Source organism: Schistocerca nitens, chromosome 3 (assembly GCF_023898315.1).
Source record: "Schistocerca nitens isolate TAMUIC-IGC-003100 chromosome 3, iqSchNite1.1, whole genome shotgun sequence".
Taxonomy (NCBI): Eukaryota; Metazoa; Arthropoda; class Insecta; order Orthoptera; family Acrididae; genus Schistocerca; species Schistocerca nitens.
This window is the reverse complement of record NC_064616.1, coordinates 471,085,666-471,104,720: the sequence shown is the minus strand read 5'-3', so window position 1 is coordinate 471,104,720 and position 19,055 is coordinate 471,085,666. Positions and strand designations below refer to the sequence as shown.

Genomic DNA, 19,055 nt, shown 5'->3' with positions numbered 1-19,055 from the left:
TAGGATACCTCTCTTTACCTTTTTTACGCAGATTTTACACACGTCACTATCACTTTTTAAGGAAACTGAGACATCGTTACAGAACAAAGTTTCATTCGGCGCCATCTTTCCACAGTCCATTTACCATTATAAATACTTTCATGTTATCTTGAGAAACCAACTGGAAGTAATTTCTATGTCTCTCATTAACAAAAGATTAGTACACTGATTTATGGAACACAAGCTGATTTACGAGGGCAGTTCAATAAGTAATGCAACACATTTTTTTTCTCGGCCAATTTTGCTTGAAAATACAGGAAATTTCTTGTGGAATATTTTCAAACATTCCCGCTTCGTCTCGTATAGTTTCATTGACTTCCTTCCGACAGGTGGCAGCGCTGTACGGAGCTGTTAAAATGGCGTCTGTAACAGATGTGCGTTGCAAACAACGGGCAGTGATCGAGTTTCTTTTGACGGAAAACCAGGGCATCTCAGATATTCATAGGCGCTTGTAGAATGTCTACGGTGATCTGGCAGTGGACAAAAGCACGGTGAGTCGTTGGGCAAAGTGTGTGTCATCATCGCCGCAAGGTCAAGCAAGACTGTCTGATCTCCCGCGTGCGGGCCGGCCGTGCACAGCTGTGACTCCTGCAATGGCGGAGCGTGCGAACACACTCGTTCGAGATGATCGACGGATCACCATCAAACAACTCAGTGCTCAACTTGACATCTCTGTTGGTAGTGCTGTCACAATTGTTCACCAGTTGGGATATTCAATGGTTTGTTCCCGCTGGGTCCCTCGTTGTCTAACCGAACACCATAAAGAGCAAAGGAGAACCATCTGTGCGGAATTGCTTGCTCGTCATGTGGCTGAGGGTGACAATTTCTTGTCAAAGATTGTTACAGGCGATGAAACATGGGTTCATCACTTCGAACCTGAAACAAAACGGCAATCAATGGAGTGGCGCCACACCCACTCCCCTACCAAGATAAAGTTTAAAGCCATACCCTCAGCTGGTAAAGTCATGGTTACAGTCTTCTGGGACGCTGAAGGGGTTATTCTGTTCGATGTCCTTCCCCATGGTCAAACGATCAACTCTGAAGTGTATTGTGCTACTCTTCAGAAATTGAAGAAACGACTTCTGCGTGTTCGTAGGCACAAAAATCTGAACGAACTTCTCCTTCTTCATGACAACGCAAGACCTCACACAAGTCTTCGCACCCGAGAGGAGCTCACAAAACTTCAGTGGACTGTTCTTCCTCATGCACCCTACAGCCCCGATCTCGCACCGTCGGATTTCCATATGTTTGGCCCAATGAAGGACGCAATCCGTGGGAGGCACTACGCGGATGATGAAGAAGTTATTGATGCAGTACGACGTTGGCTCCGACATCGACCAGTGGAATGGTACCGTGCAGGCATACAGGCCCTCATTTCAAGGTGGCGTAAGGCCGTAGCATTGAATGGAGATTACGTTGAAAAATAGTGTTGTGTAGCTAAAAGATTGGGGAATAACCTGGTGTATTTCAATGCTGAATAAAACAACCCCTGTTTCAGAAAAAAAATGTGTTGCATTACTTATTGAACTGCCCTCGTACTTCAACATGACAGCTACAAAATTTTCTTATTGGGCAATCATGAATAACATGGTCTACCATTTGCTCTATTTGGACGTAATCAGTCTCAAGGCTGCGTATGATCTTGTATTTATAAAGGGATGCTTTGCACCTTGCATGCCTGGTTCTGATGCGGCTGAGATTGTCCCAGACTTTTCTTGGCAGCATGCTGCCTGTAGGTGGTATAATTGGGCCACACCTTGTTCAGCGAATAGTATCCAATTAACTATACAGCAATCTGTAAAATTGCAAGTAGTAGGTTGGTGAATACTGTTGAGATCCCACACATGCTTTCTGATAATGTTTTTCCTAGTTTCAATTTGTCGTTTGGTTATTTCAAGATGAGTCTGCAATGTGAGAGAGTGATCAGGCATTACACCTAGATATTGAGTATTTGGTTTAACTGTGCTCTGTGAAAGTCAGTATAAAGGTTTAATGTTGGTAAGCTTCTTATTTAGGCAGGATATGCACCCCTCCATTTTACTGGTGTTGAGATAAAGTCTCCACTGTTTCTAATATTTATGTAGCAAATCTAGATACTCTGTGAATCTTCTTCTTTTTCTTCTTCTTCAAAAGACTTACTTTATATTACTAGAGCAGTATAATCTGACAAGCAAAACTTTTGAGATATTGTTAGCAACAAGTCACTGGTGAATAAGTTGAACAAAAGGCATACCAACACCAATCATTGAGGCACAGATATTTTTATTTTGTATGATTTATTGAAAAGTTTTCATACTGTGTTTGTCAACTAGTGATTTAAAACATAGTCTACAATAGTTGAGTGATCTTAGCACAGTGTATGGTTTATTTTAACTTCTGCAGTTATTTATTTATTTTCCGGTTCCATGAACCATAAAACCTAATGCTACTTTGTCATGCAGTGAATAAGTAAATACTTTATCAAAGGCTGATTAGCAAATTTATTAACACAGAATTAAAGAATTAATAAAAAACACGAAAAAACAAGGAGTATAAGATTAAATAACATATTACACAGAAAAGTTTGCAAATGCAGTGAGGAGCTCCTGTGTAGAATTGAAGGAGTGTGCCACAAGGAAAAATTTCAACTTAGATTTGAATACTTAGGGTTTATCACTCATTTTTTCAGGTGTGTGAAAATGAAACCTTCTGAATAGTGCACAATGCTTGGCGAATTGTTATCTGAGTGTATATTATTTTTGTATCTAGTGTTCACTGAATGAATGCTGCAGTTTCTTCTGAATGAGTCAATATTGTCAACAATAAAATCCCATGTGGAATGTATGTACAGGTACAGCAGAGTTAGAATACCAAGGCATCTGAAAAATGGCCTACACAAAGTTCATGAACTGACATCAAGATCAGTCTGACTGTTTGCTTCTGAGCTAAGGATATTCTTGCTGAGTGCTCAGAGTTGTTCCCATATATAACACCACATGAGATAATAGAGTGAAAATAAGGAAAGTAAACAAGCATTCATGTTTCAGAGTTGGAGACAGAAGAGATCATTCTCATAGTGAAAATAGCAGCATTCATTTACTGCGCTAGATCTTGAATATAATACTGGCAAGGAAATGAAAAGGATAGATCGCTACTCACCACATGCAGGAGGCACGGAGTGGCAGACAGGTACATTGAAAAAGACTGCACACACACACACACAGACACACACACACACACACACACACACACACACACACACACACACAGAGATATATATATAAAAACAAAGATGATGTGACTTACCGAACGAAAGCGCTGGCAGGTCAATAGACACACAAACAAACACAAACACACACACAAAATTCAAGCTTTCGCAACAAACTGTTGCCTCATCAGGAAAGAGGGAAGGAGAGGGAAAGACGAAAGGATGTGGGTTTTAGGGGAGAGGGTAAGGAGTCATTCCAATCCCGGGAGCGGAAAGACTTACCTTAGGGGGAAAAAAGGACGGGTATACACTCGCACACACACACATATCCATCCACACATATACAGACACAAGCAGACATCTCACAAGCAGACATATTTAAAGACAAAGAGTTTGGGCAGAGATGTCAGTCGAGGCAGAAGTGAAGAAGCAAAGATGATGTTGAATGACAGGTGAGGTATGAGTGGCGGCAACTTGAAATTAGCGGAGATTGAGGCCTCGTGGGTAACGGGAAGAGAGGATATATTGAAGAGCAAGTTCCCATCTCCGGAGTTCGGATAGGTTGGTGTTGGTGGGAAGTATCCAGATAACCCAGACGGTGTAACACTGTGCCAAGATGTGCTGGCCGTGCACCAAGGCATGTTTAGCCACAGGGTGATCCTCATTACCAACAAACACTGTCTGCCTGTGTCCATTCATGCGAATGGACAGTCTGTTGCTGGTAATTCCCACATAGAATGCATCACAGTGTAGGCAGGTCAGTTGGTAAATCACGTGGGTGCTTTCACATGTGGCTCTGCCTTTGATCGTGTACACCTTCCGGGTTACAGGACTGGAGTAGGTGGTGGTGGGAGGGTGCATGGGACAGGTTTTACACCGGGGGCAGTTACAAGGATAGGAGCCAGAGGGTAGGGAAGGTGGTTTGGGGATTTCATAGGGATGAACTAACAGGTTACGAAGGTTAGGTGGACGGCGGAAAGACACTCTTGGTGGAGTGGGGAGGATTTCATGAAGGATGGATCTCATTTCAGGGCAGGATTTGAGGAAGTCGTATCCCTGCTGGAGAGCCACATTCAGAATCTGGTCCAGTCCCGGAAAGTATCCTGTCACAAGTGGGGCACTTTTGTGGTTCTTCTGTGGGGGATTCTGGGTTCGAGGGGATGAGGAGGTGGCTCTGGTTATTTGCTTCTGTACCAGGTCGGGAGGGTAGTTGCGAGATGCGAAAGCTGGACCTATAGATACCCTCAACTGGCACGAGTGAAATGTGTGCTTTGTCAGCAGTCATTAGCTTCCTCTCAAGTCGCATATTAGCTCGCCTCACAGCGCTGTCGTGATGGCGTTGATTAAAATCCCAGAATGGCTGTACAAAGCAACATTAGTAATCTGAGTTGGAGTACCAATCTTATCCAGGTGTCACATGCCCAGTCCCATCCAAGACTATTTCCAACCCCTCCCACTATCACTACCTGGTCCATCTATCCACACAGCAGTTAAATCAATAAATGTGACAGACATTTTCTGGCCTCTTTGAAAGTCTGTTTTTAAAAAATGAAATTACAGCTAAGACTTGCTCATAACTATTTCAGTTTCATCTGAACCCAGCCTTTTCCAGGAGTTCTATGATGTCAATAATCATCTATATTCTGTTGTAAAGTAACCCTTCTGATAGTAATAGCATATACTGAGCAATGCAAAGGTGCTATTGCTTGGTTTCACTGGTTTTAGAACTGCTAGTGGCTGAGATATTTTAAATTGTTGTGGGATTTTGCTGGCAGTGGGATTGTGAGAGTAGAAATGTGGACTATTTTATAACTCACAGGTCCAGACGTTTAGTAAATTCAGGATAAATTCTATTGTTTTCTGCACCCTTCCTCAGTTTCAGCTTGAGCTGGAGCTAAGATTTGCAGCTTCCTTTAGTTCTTTGCACATATCTTCTAAGTCTTTCTTAAAGGTCTTTTTTTTTTAAATGTGGACCAAGTGAGACATTCTCTGTATGGTTTCTGTTATGGTGAGTTAACTCAGATGGAGTAACATTAGGTGCTTGGCTTAATATTGACATTTCTGTCCGCAATTGTCACAGAAGAAACAAAGTTTATATTTTCTGTTACTTTCTTACAGCTAGCTTTCCAAGACTCATTTATTGCCTGCTGTATCTATTTTCCTATGTCTGGGTTACTTGTCTGTAAATATTCCTTCTGTAGATTTTCTGTATCTTCCAACAAGGAGTGTGCACCTCTCTATAGCAGTGTGGAATATTTATTTTATGCTGCAGCAATTGTGGCACCTATTAGTTGACCACAATACTATTGCATCTGTTAATGAGAGTGCTTTGGTCAGCTTGTTGTGAATAAGCATGTGTTCGTGGTTGATACTATATGCACAACTGACCTGAAAGCATTGACAGTGTGATGCATTTTCCACAGTCATCTCTATACTTGTTTACTGTAATGTCACAATGATTTTCCTGTAATGGCCAAGTGCAGTAACATTGTGGTTGAATAGTAGAAAGTGGTTATAATTTTTTACTGTTGATGTTATCCAGTCTTAACTCTTTTTTTTACACTCTCAGGTGCCTTTATAAAATAACATCTTTTAATGAGGGGCAGTTGACTTCCAATTTTAAGTATAACTTGCTGATGCTGATTGTGTGGAAAATCAGGCAAGACATTTCTTGTGTGTGGAATTGGTAGACTGGAACTGTCAGTTGTAACAGTGTTTGTATCTGGAACTGTTTCAGTCTGCCATCTATGACTTGGGTTTTTTTCTGTCTTAAGAGCTGGTAGGGGAGGTCTCATCAGTCTTACTGTTGGTGGTCTACAAACTGACATTATTGTAACTCCAGGTATTTTATGGTAACAATTTGAATTTCGTGTTGGCAAATTCAGTCATTTATATTACACTCCTCTATGTTTCAATGAGTGTACATTAGGGAGGCATCATATTTGATGTAATGTTTCATATCTTTGTCAATCTTGAATGAAGATACACTCCTGGAAATGGAAAAAAGAACACATTGACACCGGTGTGTCAGACCCACCATACTTGCTCCGGACACTGCGAGAGGGCTGTACAAGCAATGATCACACGCACGGCACAGCGGACACACCAGGAACCGCGGTGTTGGCCGTCGAATGGCGCTAGCTGTGCAGCATTTGTGCACCGCCGCCGTCAGTGTCAGCCAGTTTGCCGTGGCATACGGAGCTCCATCGCAGTCTTTAACACTGGTAGCATGCCGCGACAGCGTGGACGTGAACCGTATGTGCAGTTGACGGACTTTGAGCAAGGGCGTATAGTGGGCATGCGGGAGGCCGGGTGGACGTACCGCCGAATTGCTCAACACGTGGGGCGTGAGGTCTCCACAGTACATCGAGGTTGTCGCCAGTGGTCGGCGGAAGGTGCACGTGCGCGTCGACCTGGGACCGGACCGCAGTGACGCACGGATGCACGCCAAGACCATAGGATCCTACGCAGTGCCGTAGGGGACTGCACCGCCACTTCCCAGCAAATTAGGGACACTGTTGCTCCTGGGGTATCGGCGAGGACCATTCGCAACCGTCTCCATGAAGCTGGGCTACGGTCCCGCACACCATTAGGCCGTCTTCCGCTCACGCCCCAACATCGTGCAGCCCGCCTCCAGTGGTGTCGCGACAGGCGTGAATGGAGGGACGAATGGAGACGTGTCATCTTCAGCAATGAGAGTCGCTTCTGCCTTGGTGCCAATGATGGTCGTATGCATGTTTGGCGCCGTGCAGGTGAGCGCCACAATCAGGACTGCATACGACCGAGGCACACAGGGCCAACACCCGGCATCATGGTGTGGGGAGCGATCTCCTACACTGGCCGTACACCACTGGTGATCGTCGAGGGGACACTGAATAGTGCATGGTACATCCAAACCGTCATCGAACCCATCATTCTACCATTCCTAGACCGGCATCATTTGTTTCTATTAAAAAATTTGTCAATGGAGTAGAAGGAGTTGGCCACTAGTAAGTCTTTCAGGCTCCTTTTAAACTGATCTTTATTTGTAACTAAATTTTTTATGTTTACTGGCAAATTATTGAAGATGAGTGTTCCTGAGTAGTGGACCCCTTTTTGAACAAAAGTAAGTGCTTTTAAGTCCTTGTGCAGATCATTTTTGTTCCTGGTATTGTATGTATGAACTGAGCTGTTTGTTGGAAAAAGATATATATTATTTAGGACAAATTTCATTAATGAGTAAATATACTGAGAGGCAGTAGTTAGTATACCCAGTTCTTTGAAGAGGTTTCTACAGGACGTCCGTGAATTTACTCCACAAATAATACGTATTACACGCTTTTGGACTCTGAAAACTTTTGTTTGACTTGAATAGTTACCCCAAAATATTATACCATATGACATTATGGAATGAAAGTAGGCAAAAAATGCAAGCTTTTTCATTTTTATGTCACGTATGTCACCTAACACTCGAATTGCAAATACAGATTTGTTAAAGCGTTTCTGCAGTTCTGTGGTGTGCTCCTCCCAACTGAATTTATTATCAAGTTGTAATCCCAGGAATTTAAGACTGTCAACCTCTTCTATCTGCTCTTCTTCATACTTTATGCATATGCTGGGTGGAAACCTCTTACAGGTTCTGAATTGCATATAGTGAGTCTTTTCCAAGTTTAATGTCAGTGAGTTGGCTTTAAACCATTTATTAATATCCATGAAAATATCATTAGCAGATCTTTCTAGAACTATACTTGACATACTATTTATTGCAATACTTGTGTCATCTGCAAACAAAACGAACTCTGGTTCTGGCAGTGTAACTGATGAGAGATCATTAATGTACACAAGAAAAAGCAATGGCCCTAAGATGGATCCTTGTGGGACACCACATGTAATTTCTTCCCATTCTGATGATGACTTAATTCACTAGTCCCTTGCACTGACACCCTTTGTTTCCTGTTAGTGAGGTATGACTTGAACCATTTTGCAGCACTGCCCGTGACACCATAGAATTCTAATTTACTTAAAAGGATGTTGTGTTTCACACAATCAAATGCCTCTGACAAATCACAGAAAATACCTGCTGCTTGTAATTTGTTATTTAATGAATTAAGTACATTTTCACTGTAGGTGTAAATAGCCTTCTCGATATCAGAACCCTTCAGAAATCCAAACTGTGTTCTTGATAATATGTTATTTGTGGTCAGATGGTTGAGCAGCTGCCTGTACATTACTTTTTCTAAAATTTTTGAGAATGCTGGCAAAAGCGAAATCAGTCTGTAGCTTGATGGTTTCTCTTTATCCCCTTTCTTGAATAGAGGCTTAACATCTGCATATTTTAGCCAGTCAGGAAATGTCCCAGTTATAATTGACTGGTTACACAAGTAACTTAGAATTGTACTAAACTCACAAGAACATGCCTTAATTAACTTTGTTGATATTTCATCGTACCCACTAGAATGCTTTGTTTTTAAAGATTTTATTATGGAAGTTATTTCTTTTGGTGAAGTGAGTGATATATTCATGTACTTGAAGCTATTTGTGAAGGCTAGTTTCAGATATTCAAGGGCATTATTTACTGATCCTGAAAGTCCCATTCTATCAGTAACGGATATAAAGTACTTGTTAAATAGATTTGCCACACTATGCCCATCAGTTACTAATGTGTCATCTACCCTTAGTGCTATTTGCTCCTGTTCCTTTCTGGTTCTACCAGTCTGCTCTTTCACTATATCCCATATTGTTTTTATTTTGTTCCCTGACACTGCTGTCTTCTTCTCGTAGTGCATTTGTTTAGACGTCTGAATTACTTTTTTTTTTAAATGTTTTACAGTATTCCTTGTATTTAGCTAAATCATCAGCATTGGAGCTATTCTTGGTCGACAGATACATTTTCCTTTTTGTCTTACAGGAAATCTTTATTCCTTGTGTAATCCATGGTTTTATTATAGACTTCTGTTTAATTTGAGGAACTTTTAGAGGAAAACAGTTTTCAAACATGGTACTGACATTGTTCATGAATGTGTTATATTTTTCATTCATGTCATGAGCACTATAAACATCTTTCCAGTTCATATCTTTGAGCTGTTTTCTAAAACACTCAATTTTTGGTTGATTGACTACTCTCCTGTACTCAGATTTAGCAGTCTTGATAATCTGCTTAGAATTTACATCTAAAACAAGGAGTTGCATGTCATGATCTGATAGTCCATTTATAACAGGTTTTATGATATTATTTTGTTCCTTTGATTTGTGTATAAAAATGTTATCAATGGCTGCCCTTGAGGATTTAGTGATCCTAGTTGGAAAGTTTACAGTGTGAGTTAGATTGAAAGACAACATTACTAACTGCAGTGAATGTTTACTGGAAGATTGTATTAGAAAATCTGTATTAAAGTCACCAGCAATCAAAATTTCTTTGTTTCTTCCTGTTAAATAACCCAAAAGAGCTTCTAGATGATCTAAGAATAGATTATAATTTCCTGCAGGTGCTCGGTAAATGGTTATTATTATATATGATCTGTTATGGAACTCTATTCTGTTGCACATGCTTCTAGATGCTGCTCTAAACAGAATTTATTAATGTCAATGTTCTTGAATTTATGGCAGTTTTTGATAAATGTGGCCGGCCGAAGTGGCCGTGCGGTTAAAGGCGCTGCAGTCTGGAACCGCAAGACCACTACGGTCGCAGGTTCGAATCCTGCCTCGGGCATGGATGTTTGTGATGTCCTTAGGTTAGTTAGGTTTAACTAGTTCTAAGTTCTAGGGGACTAATGACCTCAGCAGTTGAGTCCCATAGTGCTCAGAGCCATTTGAACCATTTTTTTTTTGATAAATGTGGCAACTCCTCCTCCATCCATATCTACTCTGCAGAAATAGGAAGCTAGCTTAAATAGAAGGTTAGAATTTGCATGCTAATACTTCAACTGGATGACCACTAAGTGATGATAAGTGGCCTTTTCAGATGAATCATGTTTTATACTCCATCAGAGCAGGTGGCTGTTGGCATAAATGTCTGAAAGCAAATACCCCACAAAAATCATCCGAAGGGTCCAGGCCGGAGGGCATTCCCTGAGTAATTTCATCATTCTGGAAGGCACAATGGATTGATACAAGTATGTATCTATCCTTGGGGACCATGTCCACTTGTACATGCAGCTTGTTTTTCCTCGGCACAATGGTATCTACCAGTAGGACAATGCAACCAGTTACACAATTTTCAATGTATGTGCAAGGTTTGAAGAGCACCAGGATGAGTATACCATATTCTTCTGTCCACCAAACTCCCCATATTTAAATACAATTGAGAATCTGTGTGACGACCTCGATTGGGCTGTTGATGCTACGTATCCTCAACCAAGAAACCTAGATCATCTTCCCAATGGCACTGGAGTCTGCAGGACTCCACATCCCTATCAGTACCTTGTAGAATCTCTTTGACTCTCTTCCCGCATGTCTCACAGTGGTCTGCACTGTAAAAGGTGGTTAATCAGGCTTTTGACAGGTGATCACATAATTACTCTATAAACTCCAAAGAAAAACACAATGCCTATGAGTAACTTATTTTAATATCTTTCACAAAAATTGGCTGTATTACAGCTCATCTGGAACTTGTTGTTGTTGTTGTTGTGGTCTTCAGTCCTGAGATTGGTTTGATGCAGCTCTCCATGCTACTCTATCCTGTGCAATCTTCTTCATCTCCCAGTACCTACTGCAGCCTACATCCTTCTGAATCTGCTTAGTGTATTCATCTCTTGGTCTACCTCTACGATTTTTACCCTCCACACTGCCCTCAATATGCTAAATTTGTGATCCCTTGATGCCTCAAAACATGTCCTACCAACCGATCCCTTCTTCTAGTCAAGTTGTGCCACAAACTTCTCTTCTCCCCAATCCTATTCAACACCTCCTCATTAGTTACGTGATCTACCCACCTTATCTTCAGGATTCTTCTGTAGCACCACATTTCGAAAGCTTCTATTCTCTTCTTGTCCAAACTAGTTATCGTCCATGTTTCACTTCCATACATGGTTACACTCCATACAAATACTTTCAGAAACGACTTCCTGACACTTAAATCTATACCCGATGTTAACAAATTTTTCTTCTTCAGAAACGCTTTCCTTGCCATTGCCAGTCTACATTTTATATCCTCTCTACTTCGACCATCATCAGTTATTTTACTCCCTAAATAGCAAAACTCCTTTACTACTTTAAGTGTCTCATTTCCTAATCTAATTCCCTCAGCATCACCCGATTTAATTTGACTACATTCCATTATCCTCGTTTGCTTTTGTTGATGTTCATCTTATATCCTTCTTTCAAGACACTGTCCATTCCGTTCAACTGCTCTTCCAAGTCCTTTGCTGTCTCTGACAGAATTACAATGTCATCGGCAAACCTCAAAGTTTTTACTTCTTCTCCATGAATTTTAATACCTACTCCGAATTTTTCTTTTGTTTCCTTTACTGCTTGTCCAATATACAGATTGAATAACATCGGGGAGAGGCTACAACCCTGTCTCACTCCTTTCCCAACCACTGTTTCCCTTTCATGCCCCTCGACTCTTATAACTGCCATATGGTTTCTGTACAAATTGTAAATAGCCTTTCGCTCCCTGTATTTTACCCCTGCCACCTTCAGAATTTGAAAGAGAGTATTCCAGTTAACATTGTCAAAAGCTTTCTCTAAGTCTACAAATGCTAGAAACGTAGGTTTGCCTTTTCTTAATCTTTCTTCTAACATAAGTCGTAAGGTTAGTATTGCCTCACGTGTTCCAACATTTCTACGGAATCCAAACTGATCTTCCCCGAGGTCCGCTTCTACCAATTTTTCCATTCGTCTGTAAAGAATTCGCGTTAGTATTTTGCAGCTGTGACTTATTAAACTGATAGTTCGGTAATTTTCACATCTGTCAACACCTGCTTTCTTTGGGATTGGAATTATTATATTCTTCTTGAAGTCTGAGGGTATTTCGCCTGTCTCATACATCTTGCTCACCAGATGGTAGAGTTTTGTCATGACTGGCTCTCCCAAGGCCATCAGTAGTTCTAATGGAATGTTGTCTACTCCCGGGGCCTTGTTTCGGCTCAGGTCTTTCAGTGCTCTGTCAAACTCTTCACGCAGTATCTTATCTCCCATTTCGTCTTCGTCTACATCCTCTTCCATTTCCATAATATTGTCCTCAAGTACATCGCCCTTGTATAAACCCTCTATATACTCCTTCCACCTTTCTGCCTTCCCTTCTTTGCTTAGAACTGGGTTGCCATCTGAGCTCTTGATATTCATACAAGTGGTTCTCTTCTCTCCAAAGGTCTCTTTAATTTTCCTGTAGGCAGTATCTATCTTAACCCTAGTGAGACAAGCCTCATATCCTTATATTTGTCTTCTAGCCATCCCTGCTTAACCATTTTGCACTTCCTGTCGATCTCATTTTTGAGACGTTTGTATTCCTTTTTGCCTGCTTCATTTACTGCATTTTTATATTTTCTCCTTTCATCAATTAAATTCAATATTTCTTCTGTTACCCAAGGATTTCTATTAGACCTCGCCTTTTTACCTACTTGATCGTCTGCTGCCTTCACTACTTCATCCCTCAGAGCTACCCATTCTTCTTCTACTGTATTTCTTTCCCCCATTCCTGTCAATTGTTCCCTTATGCTCTCCCTGAAACTCTCTACAACCTCTGGTTCTTTCAGTTTATCCAGGTCCCATCTCCTTAAATTCCCACCTTTTTGCAGTTTCTTCAGTTTCAATCTGCAGTTCATAACCAATAGATTGTGGTCAGAATCCACATCTGCCCCTGGAAATGTCTTACAATTTAAAACCTGGTTCCTAAATCTCTGTCTTACCATTATATAATCTATCTGATACCTTTTAGTATCTCCAGGATTCTTCCAGGTATACAACCTTCTTTTATGATTCTTGAACCAAGTGTTAGCTATGATTAAGTTATGCTCTGTGCAAAATTCTACAAGGCGGCTTCCTCTTCCATTTCTTCCCCCCAATCCATATTCACCTACTATGTTTCCTTCTCTCCCTTTTCCTACTGACGAATTCCAGTCACCCATGACTATTAAATTTTCGTCTCCCTTCACCACCTGAATAATTTCTTTTATCTCGTCATACGTTTCTTCAATTTCTTCATCATCTGCAGAGCTAGTTGGCATATAAACTTGTACTACTGTAGTAGGCATGGGCTTTGTGTCTATCTTGGCCACAATAATGTGTTCACTATGCTGCTTGTAGTAGGTAACCCGCACTCCTATTTTTTTATTCATTATGAAACCTACTCCTGCATTACCCCTGGAACTTATATGCCACTATAAAGACAATGTACTGAAATGTTTCTGTAAAATGGCTAAACTCCTTGAAAATGCTTTTGCTTGATGTTTGCAAATTGAGAGTAAATAATAATGTTATTACTCATATTGTAGACTAAGTATTTTATTGATATTTCCTGTAAAAATATGCTACTATATTGTCAATTTTCTAATACAATGAGAGTTATTTATGAATGAAAAGTGAACTGAGTTAAGTAGTTTTTTCTGTTCATCAAAAAGTTGTTTCCATTTTAATGGGTATATGAGAACAGGTCCTTTCTTACCAAGGAGAAGAGGCACTAAGCAGTAGGCAGGTATATAGAAAGGAAGTGAAAGTGCTCATATTCTGTACAGGAGTGTGTTACATCTGGTATTTGTCAGTCATTATCAATGGTTTGTAATAGTGTAAAACGAGTTTTTCTATGTCTATAATGTAGGTCTGTGTAGGAATGGAACTCAAAATATTTGCAGGAACCAACTGTAGGACTGGTTAGAAAATACCATAATCATGTGTGGCTTAGTCAAATATGGGTCCCTCAATTAGTATTGCTTGTGGCAGAGGAAAAATTGCAACACTGGAGAAATCCATCAACACATTTTTCAGATAATTTATCACTTAATTTTATCCAACATAAACCTATATACATATGGCATGAAGCCTAGTCTAAAGTTATTTTTATACCTGTGGGGAAATTTCTCAGTGTGGTTTTTTGTGATCTACAATTGAGATGAGACATTGGTCACACAATGTAGGAGTCATTAATTTTGTAACCTCTAGTAAAATTTTATGGTCTCTTCACCCAAAGGGTTTGGCAACAACATACTAAATGCTAAAATATTTTTCCTTCTCCAACTGCAAACATAATCCATGAACTGGAAACACCTCTCTTTGTTGAGAAATATGACCAGTAAGTGTAGCAGGTAACTGCTGTTGCCACTAATTGTGGCCACACTAAACACAAAAGGTTGTCTCACAGTTGTTGGGGAGTGTTACTGTTGTTAAACATTGATGATGCTATGTCACATGAAAAAAATGCAGTGTTCCACATTGTTTAGAGTTCCCAGCCAATTACCAGATGTGTTACAGACTAGGATACAGTCACTCAGAACCTACAGCATTAGTTCCAATTTGACAGTTACTACCAGTAACTTTGGTCACAGTAGGTAGGTGGGAAGTACCTGTGAGCAGATCTGTCTCTCTGATTCAGTCATATTAAGATGCAAAAGCTCTTATGGCAGATTTTGGAAGATTCGTAAGTCCTAATTTTGTTTTAATAACATTCATCACATGTAGCATGATCTTAATTTTTTATAATAATCCTCAATAGGACTGCAATTTTTGTAGACATGGATGAGAAAGTAATTGTCTGTCAATAAACCTACATATTAGAAAGTTTATTGAGACTTCTTATCCTGTACTGTCACCAGTTATTATTTAACAACAGCTTTTCTTTCTTTCTTAGCTTTTCTTGGTTTCCGGTGTCCAGAGGAAGCAATTGGCAGTGAAGACATACGTTTCTATCGCAGTCCTGAAGACTGCCAGAGATTCTTTGTATGTGTGAATGGAAAGCCTCGTCTACAGCGATGTGCTGATGGCTACGCATTTAGTGATGAATTTGGAGAATGTGTTGGCGTTGAAAATGTCACTGCTTGGTGAGTGCTTTTAAGATACTTTGCATATGAACACTCATACTGTAATATTTTGTTAAATTCCTCTTATTTATTGCTACTCATCCTAGTTCAGTCTTAAAAGTACTAAAGAAGTAAATGACAGTTTAACATTCAGGGTAATTTAGACCTACACTATTGCCCCCTTTTTTTTTGGGGGGGGGGGGGAGGGTTTTCTTTCAGGTAAAATGTGTCAAATTGATAATGTCAAACTGAATAATGACCTTTACATTGTATGGAAGTTGTGTAAAATGGAGAAAATATATTCAACTTCAGCATGACGAATGGGAACCTGATTTAGAAATCAGCTGCAGAATATAATTCTAGACTGGAAATAATTTTCACTTAATGTCTGATGAGTATAAATGTGTTATGGATGTGGACCATCATCATGTAGATTTCTCCACACAGAACTTCTGCTATCTCTGAAATCCTGCACTATTCTTTGTATAAAAAGATGTAGGTCAAAATTTATTGCAGAAGGCATCTCTGCACTTCCATCATATCTAGCACATTATGTTACTGGCTTGTTATGGTTGCGAGTTAGCTGCAAATTGTCACACATACCTGAATATTACCAGAAATTCTTTGTGTTTATGAGTGGAAAGTCATGTCTACAGTACTGTTGGCATGCACAATCTCAATATCTCTCTGCATAAATCACCTCTGCTTGTTAGTAATTCTTATACTCTTAGAGTGTCATAAGCATATCAGATGCCCCTTTGTTATAATATGCCATCTCCGAGCACAATAAAGACTGCCATAAAAAGCTCTGACAATATACTGCTGAAACACTTTTTGTTCCACATGAATAATGGCACTATGAGTGAGACAACACAAGTTATGTTGCTTAGTATCAATATCTTCCACTCACTTCAGCTGTACTATGAGTAGTATGGCACATTGCCAGGAAAAGTTTTTATATGATTCTGTTGGCGTTGGCACAAGATAAAAAAATTTTTTTTCACAAAAATGCCAGTACTCTATTCAACATCAATAATGTCGTACCACATTTTCTTTTAAATTCCCACATTGGTCTCATTTTATCCATTTTCCAGCAGCTTCCAGGCAATTTAAAGTTCACCATTCAATCCATGTTGGTTTGCCTACAACACATTTTACCTACAAATGACTGGACACACTATTTTTGGGAAAAAGGGCCAGTCCTGTAAGTCTGACATCCCGTGTTTGCCACAGGCACCACAAACTTGATTGGTTTACCAAGTGCAATCAAAATCCATGTGTCACAGATAAATGTCCTATAACCAAATGCCAAAGCTACTTTGGCCCTTCTCAGTGACTGAAAGAAGGAATGCCATAGCCATTTATAGTTGATTCCAGGGGCTGTAGCAGGTTTATCCTTACTCATGACCATTCTTCCTTATACTGATGCATGACGCTGCTGCAGGGTACTGGCACATTGCTGAAGTCTGTAACAGCCACAGCTTTTCTTAGCTGCATGTATGTGTGCTGGAGTTTATAATATGCAATGACACCCAGTTTCCTTACTGTTAGAGCAGAATAATGCAATTGTGTGTTCTGAACCATTTTATCTGCTGGATACCCCTAAAAATGTTTTCTATCAGTCACATGTCCCTTGCCTAACAGCTTTCAGGACTGCACTAAAAACTGTAAGTTCATTAGGCAGGTAGGGCCTCAAAACACAATAAGGTTAATCTAGATTCGCATTCATTGGCATATTAGACATGAAAGTGTGTTCCTGATCTAAAAGGCTCTTCTCTTTCTAATTTTTTTAAATCTAAAATTTTTCTAGGTCTCCTAAGTACTTAAGATAGGCCCTTACACTAGCCTTGGTTTAAACAATAATATTCACCACACACATCTCTAAAATAATGATTTATGAATTAACCCCACCATCCCCTTTGCTTGCAAATAACTACTGAGTGGATGTTATATGGAAGGACAAGCAATGCTACAGTTTGCATATGCATTCAGTACAAGTACACTCTGTGTGCTTGTCTGAATATCTGTAGTTGATGCCTGACTGAGTGCCTAAGTATAGAGGACTGGAATCAAATTAGTTCTCAATGTCCAATCTAATCTGTTTCCCTAATGTTGGATTACATCCTATATCTTCAGATGCAATGGTCTGGTACATCCATGTATAACACACCCATAATCAAGCAAGACCATAAAAAGACACTGTAAAACTAGTGCAGATAGACTTGGTCTGCTTCTTCCCATAATCTATAATTATGTCTTCACATTCCTCTTGGCGTTTTAAAACAACAGAAATCTCAGGTCGATCTCTCAAATTTTAAATGGCAATCATCACTGTAACAAGAGGCAAATTAAATATGCAGGTAATTGAAATGCTTCTTTTATCACAGGTACTGAAAAAAATTGAGTTCTAATACAGGAATGAATCAAGGGAAATAAATGGTAGGTGTGTGCACCACTTGATGTATAAGATACTCAGGCAAGCAAATGGATACAGCTAGCTCGGATTTTATGTCAATGTATCCTATACACTTATTTTCTTCTTAGCTGAAAGTAAAATCCTTGTATTAATCACAATTTTCTTTTCAGCAAAAATCAGGCAAATCTTCGACTGAAGCCAGTGAGGCCTTCAAAGCTGGGAGTTCAGAAACCATCAGTGCAGAAACAAACAGCACAAAATCCAAATCAGTATCGTTTTGGTTGAGGTAATTTCATATTGTATCACTGCACCTAAAAATGAATGGAATTTCTGCCTACACAATCTTTCAATGAACTAAAAAAATTATAAGTTCTCATGAAAGATCTCATTAGATAACAATATATCGAAGCTGGAGTTTGTTGTGAATCAGTATAAAATGTAAACTTCTGAAGTCTGTCAAATAAAGCTCTGTATTATATTTCTGAAGGATAATGTATGCATTATGCCATAGTTTCTGCTTGTATAACATTCCTACCTGGTCTATTAATTATTCTCAACAGGCTTCTTAATATAAACAATAACAGCCTCAGCAGGTCTTAACTTACTTTGAAATTTGCTGTTGTCATTGTGTATCTTTCAGTAAATACTCAAAGTTAAAGGATTACAGTCCATCTGAAGTCACCAGAGATAGCACAACGCAATTTCTCAAAATGTAAGACAATGATGTAAATGTCCATCAAGATGCACATCCCATATATTTGTGTGTGTGTGTGTGTGTGTGTGTGTGTGTGTGTGTGTGTTTTGTCAGACAGTTTCAGTGTAATATACAACTCAAATAATTAATGAGTACTTCAGCAGTAATTTTTACGCCATAAGTCAACACGAATTTTATAGAAATGAATTGTGTAATAAAGCCAATAATCCATACACATATAAAAATGTATGTACGTACATTGAGGTAACAAAAGTCATGGGATACCTCCTAATATCATGTCGTACCTCCTTTTGCCCGGTGTAGCACAGCAACTCAATGTGGCATGGACCCAACAAGTCGTTGGACATCCCCTGCAGAAATGTTGATGCATTCTAATACTATAGCCATCCATAATTGAAAAAGTTGCCAGTGGGGGATGTTGTGCACAAAGTGACTTCTCGATTAAGTCCCATAAATGTGCAGTGGGATTCATGTTGGGCAATCAAGGTAACCAAATCATTCACTCAAATTGTCCATAATGTTCTTCAAACCAATCGCGAACAATTATGGCCCAGTGACATCACATCGTTGTTCAGAAATGAGAAGTCCATGAATGGCTTCAAATGGTCTCCAAGTAGCTGAAAATAACTGTTTCCAGTCAATGCTCAGTTCAGTTGGACCAGAGGACCCAGTCCATTCCATGTAAACATAGCTCACATCATTATGGAGCCGCCACCAGCTTGCACAGTGCCTTGTTGACAACTTTGGTCCAAAGCTTTGTGGGGCCTG

General features: G+C 39.8%; 1 protein-coding gene across 2 annotated transcripts in view; it reads left to right on the top strand.

The window, feature by feature from the left end:
• Nucleotides 1-18,058, top strand: part of LOC126249627 (protein obstructor-E-like) — a 123,036-nt gene extending 104,978 nt beyond the window's left edge. For both annotated transcript variants that reach the window (XM_049951300.1, XM_049951299.1), the window contains 2 exons: nt 14,988-15,177; nt 17,743-18,058. In XM_049951300.1, the coding sequence (XP_049807257.1) occupies nt 14,988-15,177; nt 17,743-17,857 (305 nt within the window). In that variant the 3' untranslated portion in view covers nt 17,858-18,058. The remainder of the gene's footprint in view (nt 1-14,987; nt 15,178-17,742) is intronic.
• The last annotated feature ends 997 nt before the right edge of the window (nt 18,059-19,055 follow it).